The sequence below is a fragment of the Pteropus alecto genome, unplaced genomic scaffold (genome assembly GCF_000325575.1).
Source record: "Pteropus alecto unplaced genomic scaffold, ASM32557v1 scaffold67, whole genome shotgun sequence".
Classification (NCBI taxonomy): Eukaryota; Metazoa; Chordata; class Mammalia; order Chiroptera; family Pteropodidae; genus Pteropus; species Pteropus alecto.
Window position 1 is genome coordinate 5,782,949 of NW_006441061.1, and position 9,225 is coordinate 5,792,173.

General features: G+C 55.2%; 1 protein-coding gene across 1 annotated transcript in view; it reads left to right on the forward strand.

The window, feature by feature from the left end:
* Positions 1-169: 169 nt before the first annotated feature.
* Positions 170-9,225, forward strand: part of PRDM12 (PR/SET domain 12) — a 13,654-nt gene continuing 4,598 nt past the window's right edge. The window contains exons 1-3 of the mRNA XM_006918166.1: positions 170-392; positions 2,167-2,357; positions 3,751-3,906. Of these exons, the coding sequence (XP_006918228.1) occupies positions 170-392; positions 2,167-2,357; positions 3,751-3,906 (570 nt within the window). The remainder of the gene's footprint in view (positions 393-2,166; positions 2,358-3,750; positions 3,907-9,225) is intronic.

Below are 9,225 nucleotides of genomic sequence, written 5' to 3' on the forward strand. Positions count from 1 at the left end.
TTCCCTCCCAGCCGCCCCCCAGCCTCCCGCTCCCTCCCGCCTCCTCGGCCTCCCCCTGCGCCGCTTCCTTCTCCATCACGACCCTCTTTCGCTCCTCTCCCCTCTCGCCCGCCACATCCCGCGTCTGCCCGGCCGTCTGTCCCCGGCGCCGGCGAGCCCTGGGACGCCCATGATGGGCTCCGTGCTCCCGGCTGAGGCCCTGGTGCTCAAGACGGGGCTGAAGGCGCCGGGACTGGCGCTGGCCGAGGTCATCACCTCCGACATCCTGCACAGCTTCCTGTACGGGCGCTGGCGCAACGTGCTGGGCGAGCAGCTCTTCGAGGACAAGAACCACCACGCCAGCCCCAAGACAGCCTTCACCGCCGAGGTCCTGGCGCAGTCCTTCTCCGGCGGTGAGTCGCGCCGTCGGGGCCGGTCGCCTCCCCTGCTCTCCGCGGCCCTTGATTCCCTGCCCTGCGGCGCGCGGGCCGCGGCGAGGACACGGGGCACTGAAGCCGCTCACGCCAATTGGGGGCGTTCCAGATGCTCCGCGTGCCTCAGTTTCCCGTAAGCCGAACCAGGGCAGAGCGTAGGTGGGGGGGGGGAGCGGGTAGCTCCGCACCCCGCGGCTCAGAGAAGGATCGCGATGTCCAGGCTGCCGGCCCGCAGCCCCCGCGCCCCCCTTCACCCCTTTGAGGAGGCCGGTTCCCGGCATTGAAAGCCTTACTAGGCGTGTAATAGCAGTTGACTCAAAAAGAAGGGGTTTTAAATTCATTTAGTTAACTTAGGCTTGACCCGCGAAAGTTCCCACTTAAACCAAGAACTTTAAAAGGCAGCGGGGGCTGGGGAAGGGGCGGAGGGCGGGCAGGAGGGAGAGAGAAAGCCGCGGAGAGAGTGAGGGAGAGAAAAAGAGAGCGAGAAAAGTTTCTTTTCTTTAAGATGTCTCAAGTTCTTATTCCTCATTCATCAACCAGCAAACAATATCTTCCCCCGGTGCTGGCATCTCTGCGCGTCGCCCTCTCTTCCCCCTTTACGATTTCTGTTCCTCTCTTAATTTACCGTGCAGACTAATTCCACTTCCATTCACGCTATGTCAACCATCTAATCCCCGCTTTTTGTAAGGGGAATTCCTCGGCCCCTTTTAAACAAGTCCCCTCGGCATTGAGCTACAATTTACTGCTACAGCATTCTTCCAGGGCTAATGAATTTAGAATTAGCAATTTCTTTCGAATGGAGCCGAATGAATGCGATCACTTTAACAGCGTGACAAATTGCCTGGCCCCGCCGCAATGGACACCGTTTAACCCCCCTTTCAGCCAGCCGCTCGCCGGGTATTTTCCCAGGTAGCTTAGAGGGGAACCTTGTAAGACATGGAGGCCGCCCCTGTGAGCCTCAGGGCTCCCACCCCCGCTGCCAGGTCTGCCTGGGGGACCCCCAGGGGTGGTGGGCTGCCCCCACTCTTCCCTGCCCTGAGAAGCAACTTCGGGGCTTGCCTGGGTCCCTCCTGGGCGCTGCCTTTCCTGGCACTGCGGATCCTGGGTGCACAGAGGGACCCAGGCGCGCCCTGGGTCACATAGAGAGAGCCCAATTTGGCCCACCGTGGCCCAAGTTTCTTTTGAGCCTCCGTGGCCTCTCAGCCCGAGGTCCGTTCTCAGCACTGCCAGCCTGCCCCGGGAGCAGGGCTTCCCCGTAAGAAGTCAGAGCTCGGGATCGGATTGTGTCCCGGATCTTCCGACCGTGCGCTGTGCTCGGTGCGGACGCGCAATGATCTCTAAGTGACCAGCCAAAGAACCCAGAACGCGGCTGGGCAAAGAGCCTCAGCTTGGCCGGCACCTCCTCATGGGAGTTGGCCTCAGTTTGCCCATTTGTGAAACCACGCACAGCGGTCGGCTCAATAATTATTAAACTTTTCTGGGACGGAAGGCAGTGGGAATTGTGGGTGCTTTGAGAATTTGTGGAGAGACTTTAAAAAAACCCTCCTAGAAATGAGCCCCGACACACCACTTTCGAGGGCTTTCGAGGGCATAGAGGGTCCCCCGGTTGCAAACAGAGAACACTCTGGCCGCTGAACCTCCGCACCCCACACTCCCCTGCACACACATGGAGCGACTTCTGGGCTTAGGATGTGTCGGCTGCGCAGAACGGGCCGGGTCCTCGGGCTCTGACCCAGCTCCCCTGTGGCCACAGAGGTGCAGAAGCTGTCCAGCCTGGTGCTGCCCGCAGAGGTGATCATCGCACAGAGCTCCATTCCAGGCGAGGGCCTCGGCATCTTCTCCAAGACGTGGATCAAAGCGGGCACGGAGATGGGCCCCTTCACTGGCCGAGTCATCGCCCCGGAGCACGTGGACATCTGCAAGAACAACAACCTAATGTGGGAGGTAGGCTCGGGCGGGGGTTGGGAGCTGGCAGGACCCGGCCTCCCGCTGTTTGCGGCTTCCACCCCTGCTGCTCCCTGAGGCCAGGACCCTTTGCCGCTGGATCCCTGGAGTTTTCTCCCCACCCACCCCAACATACTCCCCTGGGAAAGCTTCGTTAGAAAAAAATCTGACCCTCTTTCCTCTGGCCAACTCTAGGGAACACAACTGTTGTTGGACCCACTTCACAGAGGAGAGAACTGAGACCCAAAGAGGCCAGGTCACTTGCCCAGGGTCCCGCCTAGTACTGGGAACATCTCTCAGCCACCTGCATTTTTTCCCACCCCATCCCCCTCAGGAAGCAGCATGCAAAGCCCCTCAGCCAGCCCTGGCCTGCAGGCGAGGGGGGCTGGAATGGAGAATGAATGGAGCCTGTGCTTCCTGGGAGTCCACCTCTCCACCCTGGCAGAATAATGCCATCGGAAGTGCTTCTGGATGAACTGGCACTGAGTCGGCTTTCCGAGTGGGGGCCTGCAGTCCACCAGAATATCTTGGCAGCCCCATGAGTTATCATGCCCATTTTACAAAAGGAAACTGGTGTTCAGAGAGGCGTCCATCCCAGGCTTTCTGATCCTCCTCCCCACAGACAGTGCCAGGTGCCAGGGAGGGCCACCTGTAGGATGAAGCCACTCCCGAAGCACTTCCTCCCCGTGGGGCTTTTACCTTACAGAGGCCAACCTAGGGCACCCTCTCCCTAATCTCATTTCCCCTCCCCTCAGCTGGCTCCCTCCCACAGCTTCCACCTGGTAGACCCTGGAGGAGCCCAAGGTGACAAATACTGCACCTGGTCAAAGGAGCGAAAGGAAAGGAACCGTGGGATGGCCCAGAGGCCTCACCTAACCTCACTTCCTCCCTCCCCTGGAGGCCCCGGCTAGTGGTTACTTTCTCCGCTTGGATTAGGAAGTTGGAGTCTAGTTCACAGCTCCATGAAGGGGCTCAGGCCAGGCCAGGTGCCACAGTGAGCCAGCCTTACCTCTCCGGGCTCCTCTGTCCCCTCTGTGATTTTGGCCAGTGCTCTCTGCTGCTCTGGGAAGTACCCTGCGACCCCAGAGAACTAGCTGGACGCCACTTTGTCCAGTCAGTGATCCCTAGGAGTCCCTTTCCTTCTGGGGCCCTGGAGACTGACCCTGCTGTGGGCCACTTCTAGCCGGCTGGCCTCGGGCGAGCCACTGCTCTGAGCCTCCCTTTGCTCAGCTGGAGAACCAAGATGATAAGAGCTGTGTCCGCTTCGCGAGGCTGTTGTGAGGATGGAAAGAGAGTGTGTTTGGATGTGCCCGGCGTGGGGCCCGGACCTGGCCACAGGTGGTACACCTGACACAGCCCTGCCTCACCTGGTCCCTGATTCGCCTGCTCCCAGGTGTTCAATGAAGATGGCACGGTGCGCTACTTTATCGACGCCAGCCAGGAGGACCACCGGAGCTGGATGACCTACATCAAGTGCGCTCGTAACGAGCAGGAGCAGAACCTGGAGGTGGTCCAGATTGGCACCAGCATCTTCTACAAGGCCATTGAGGTGAGTGTGTGTGCTGTCGTGTAGCAAGCAGCGGGGCCCACTGGGGGTGATGGGCAGGCTAGTTTTCTGCTGTAGATCAGGAAGGATGGAACTTTTGACTCTGTGCCATTACGAATGTCATAGCACCTCGACAGTGAGCTCCCCAGGTGTCAGCTGGGGCTGTCCTGGGGTTCAGAAGCCAGGGACACAGGGCAAGACACGGAAGGCAGCCCAGGGAAAGCGTTTGGGTGGGAGAGGAGCGTTGTGTCTGCACCATTTTAGCTGTGCGTTGTCCCTCGTTCTGCATGCGTGAGACACTGATGACGTGCGGATCCCGACGCTCGTCTCAGTTATCACACATCCCGATCGCTCACGCTGTCACCTTCTCCCAGACACTGTGCATGCATTATCCTATTGAATTCTCAAGTATTTAATCCATGAGAGAGGACTCTGCAATTAGCTACCGTTTTCAGACAAGGAAACCAGGTCTCAGTTGGTGGCAGGCAGATTCAGAAGCACTCAGAGGGCATCGGGGGCAATATTAACACTGCCGCCTCTGCTGGAGAAAGCTTCTGGGAGGAGAGAGAAAGGGAGAGAGACAGCAAATGCACACATCACATCCTGCGGTCGGGTGGAGAGGAGCTAAGCCAGGCCTGGGGCATGTGAAGGTTCAGGAGGATGCGAAGGAGGTGTTTCTGGGAGGGAGATGCTGGGGCAGAGGCAGACAAGCTCCCAGTGTTTGGGGAGGAGCTGATGGCGAGCCCTGTTCGAACCTTCCCTGGACAGGAAATTTGCCCAGTGTCTGGCCCTGGAGGGGGCAAGCTGCCTGGCCTCCCTTTGGCAGGTTGTCGGGGAGCACAGTGCAAGGGTAGTGGGGCTGTTCCCCCGCATACTTATTTGTACCTCATGCTTCTTTTTGCTTATGCGGAGAGCCACGGTGCCCCTTGGGGGCAGTCTGAAAGATCCTTCCCAGAGTCAGAGAATGACTTCTTAGTCCATGCTCCATTTTCTGCCTGGGACTCAGAGCCCCAAGCCTTTCCAGGGTCCAAGGGGTACTGGGGCCTGGTGGCTTCTGGGACTGAGGTCCAGTCATCCCTGAATAACCAGGCCCCAGGGGATCTCCTAGGGGCAATGGCAAAATGGACTTTGCCTGGGCCTTGGTGTGGCCAGGGAATCGGTGGCCCCAGCCCAGGACAGAGGTGGTTCCTGTGATGATCCAGCTGGGCTGACATCCCATGGGAGCAAGGGTTCCCCATCAGACATCCTGGAATCGTCCTCAGGTGTGGCCGAACCCCCGTTCTAACAGAGTGCATCCTCCCAGATCCTCACCCGCTCTCACCCTCACACACACACATTTTCACATGTGTACGCTGCCCCCCAGCCATCCTGATACGGACGAGCCGGGGGATGTGCGCTCACGCCATCCCTCCCACGCAGACACACGCACGCAGGAGACAGACTAGGAGTGCCTGCGTGGCTTTGGCAGAGGGGCTCCCGAGGGGGCTGGGTCTCATCTCGCTGTGCACCATCTCTCATCACGCGGAGTCGGAAAACATTAATAGAGATTTATACAGAAATGCAGAGTCAGAAGGCAAGGTGGCTGAAGAGGATCCCTAAGGAGGGAGAGTTTATGACTTTTCAAAAGTCATCTACGTTTGATCAGGGATTTAAACTGAAAAGAGAAGATCAGGAAAAAAAATTCTATCATGTATGATATTGATGGCTAGATAGCACCGATGTGGCTATTAGTGCTTTTACGGAGTTAGCAAGCCCGCAAGGAAGGGACTGTTTGAGAGAGGGACAAGGAAACACCGAATATCACCCATTTTATTTTTATTAAGTGAAGTTGGGCACAGTTTTTGTGGTGGCAGTGTTCTCAAACTATGTCCCAATGTCAGATCCACCTACCAGACTAACCGTGCATCCAGGCTCGTGTGAGCACCGTGCCACCGGGCTGAGGCCAGAGGTCACGCGGCCCTTCTAGGCTTGGCCAGGAGCAAGTGCTGCTCCCGGGCCATTCCCCGGATGCCTCTGGAATAAAGTCGGCTCGTTGCTGTGTGCGTGTGGGAGAGTCAGCCAGGGAGCGGGGCCTCGGCGTGATCTGTTTCCTTAAGCTCCTTGTCACTTTCAGAACTATGTGCATTTCAGTAACCCATGACTGGCCAAAAACGTGGGAAGGGACACTTCTATTTAGTAAATGAAATATGTTATCGCTGCTCTCAACTTTTCCACAATTATAAAATGACAGCCCTCCAAACAGAAGCAAGGGCGATGGGGTTTCAAAGCCAGCCAGCCGGCGGCCCGTCCCCAGGCCGGTTTTGCATCTGGCTGGATGTACCAGCATGTTATCCCCAGGGCACCTTCTGGCTCACTTCAACCGGGAAGAATTTACGGTAACCTCAGGCGCTTAAAAAAACGACACTTCTAGAAAGTGCCCATCTCATAGTAAGTGGGTGCTGAATGTTGAATGAACAATTCTTTCTCCGGGCGATTGCTGCTGGGTTGAAAGGGGAACACAGGGACCCGGTTCTCCCGGGGACACAAACCCAGCCCTGCACGAAGCAAGACCTGTGACTCGAGATCTCAGCACAAGGAAAGGAAGTAAGAATAAGATCTGAAAGTTCTGGATTTGGGAACCGGGAAGAAAATTCCCAGTCTTTCCCCTTATTTTTTTGGTAAAATACGGCACCCTAAAAGTGGGCTTTTTTTTCGCTACCTTTTTTTTTTCTCTCTCTCTCCTTTCAGGCAGTTGAGCTCTCTCTTTTTTTTTTTTCTTTCCCCCTGGAGCCCCATAGTGCCACTTCTTTTCTTGGCTCTGCGGGGACGAGCACCATTTTCCTTTGATCTTGCTCATCGGTGGATGCAGTGAAGGTGCTCTGATTAGTAATAAGGCCACCGTCTGTGGAACACTCGCCTGCACCAGCACCCAGCTAAGGGGCTTAGGAACTTTTTAAGAAATAGAACGCTCTCGGCCCCGTGAGGCGCTCCATCACTGTCCCCATTTTAATGACGATGAAACCAGGCTTCAGGGACACAGGGAGGAGGTTGCCGAGCTGTGATTCGAACCCAGACCTGTCTGACCCCAGAGCAGAACACTTGGTCACTGTGCCGTGGGGCCTCCCTGGCCAATATCTATTTGCTGGAACTCTATTAATTGGCGTGTCGGGACATCTGTGGTACAATGGAAATTGATATTCGTCCAGATGACGCTGAGATCCTTCTAGACTAGGGCTTCTGCACCACCGGGGGAAGGAGCGGGCAGCACAGCCTCCTGGGAATGTGGTCAATAGTGTGACATGAATTTCTATTAGGAAAACAAACCCCAAACCCCGTCGTCTCAATTTATAATAAAAATTCAGAAATGGGACGGGACAAAACTTGTGGGCTGACAGAGAAGGGCAATAAGCGTTTGTTGAGAGACTGCGTGATTTGTCAGCGAAAGACTCGGGGCGCTGATATTCCCCTCCGAGTCATGGCGATGTTCATTTTAGGGTACGGGACTCGGTGTCTTTGGGAATTGCTTGGTTTATTCCATGTCCTGAGCCAGTCCCGGATCCCCAGAAAAGTGAATGAACAGTTGATTCTGGTCACCTGAGCCCCACTGACGAGCCCCCAGATAGGCTGGTGTGTTGGCTGCGAAGAAACAGCCATAGTGAGGGACTGAGGGGCCTGCAGGGGACTGTGGCCGTTCTTTGCTCTTCGGAGATCCGCTGGGGGGACCCTGGGGGCCTCCGACGCTAGTGCCAGGATTTCAGGGTCTCGTGGTCTCGATCTCTGGGTTGTTGCATGAGGGGTGCCCAGGAACAAGCAGAGACAAGAGGGCTGGGCCAGCGGCTGCCACCGGCTTCCCAGGGCTCTGAAGGGCTGAGAGAGACTCCGGTTCCCGGCCTCTGGCAGGTGAGGCTGCCTTCCCCAGTGCCACTTTGAGAGCTGGTGGCTTCTCACTGTCTGGGGATATATGTCATTCTCAATTCCAGTAGGTTCTTCATAATAGATTTTCTTTCTTTAAAAAAATATTTTTAAAAATAAAAGTAATATATGCTCATTATTTTTTTTTTAAGTCAGATGCATCATGTAGAAAATGGAAATCACTCTGCCCTGTCATGCTGGTCCCCATCGACCTTAAATCAGCATTTTTTAATAGTTTCAAAATGACCAACACTTCTGGGAAAAGACACACAGAAAACTGGCCATAATGGGTGGGCATTCGGAGTGGGAGAGCTACTTTTCATTCTATACCCGTTTACGCGTTTACACATTTTTGTCCATGTGTCCACATCACTGTTTTAATTTTCTAAAATTAATTAGTAAAATTAATTTTAGTACATTTTTTAAATGTTTGTAAATAAATGACTCACTCTTCTATTGAAACAGTCAACACTGAAGCTCTTATTTAAAAAAAGAATATTCCCAATAACCGTGTGGATAGTAATATTCGGATTGTGTGCAATCTCAGACCTTTTTGGCTCCCCATTCATCACCATTTTTGCTGTTGTTATCTTATATGTAATAATTGTTGTCGTCAATTAAAATTAAAAGGCCAATGTTGACTTAGGTAATTGATTTCTGGTACTGGAGTCTGGAGGTGGAGATGCAGCTCAGGGTGACACTGGCCTGGGGCTGGCGGAGCCATTCATTCGTTCCTCGTCTGTGCTCTCGGGGACGAGACGGGGCTGGGAAGCTCTAATGTGGAGCTGGTGTCCTTGGGATGCGTGCGCTCTTGTAGGACAGGGAAGAAGGCAAAGCTGAGAGTCACTCTGAGCTTTAACGGGACCAGGGGCCCCGTGCCACAGTGCAGGCTCAGCGGGATGACTGCGGGACCCGATGGGCCAGAGATTGCTGCCAGCTTCTCTGAGAGGTTGGCAAGCTCGGGGGAAATCGGATCAAGCTCTCCCATGTATCAATCGAGCAAAGAGCTCCGTACGCGTGGCTCCGCTGAACCCCAACGAGCACCCAGTGAGGCTGGGGCAATGACGCCGTCCCAGCTCAGTTTAGCAAACTGAGGCCCAGAGAGACACGAGGTAACTTGTCCAAGGTCACATGCTCAATAACAGGCAGGGAGCCTGAGGGGACCCCAATGTGGCCTGAGCTGGAACCCTCTGCAGTACTGTTGAAGCCAGGGGTTGGGACATGTTGAAGGTGACTTGCAATCGGAGTCGTAGAGTTATGGGACATGGGGGACCCCCAGCCTGCCTCCTCATTCGAGGCAAAGTGGCTTGCCTCAGGTCACGCAGGGACCTGGTGTCCAGGACGCTTTTGCACTCTCTCGGAGAGTGGCTTCGTCGTTCATGATGAATTTATCTGAAATATTTTAGTCCCATCCTCTCCTTTTCTTAGGGA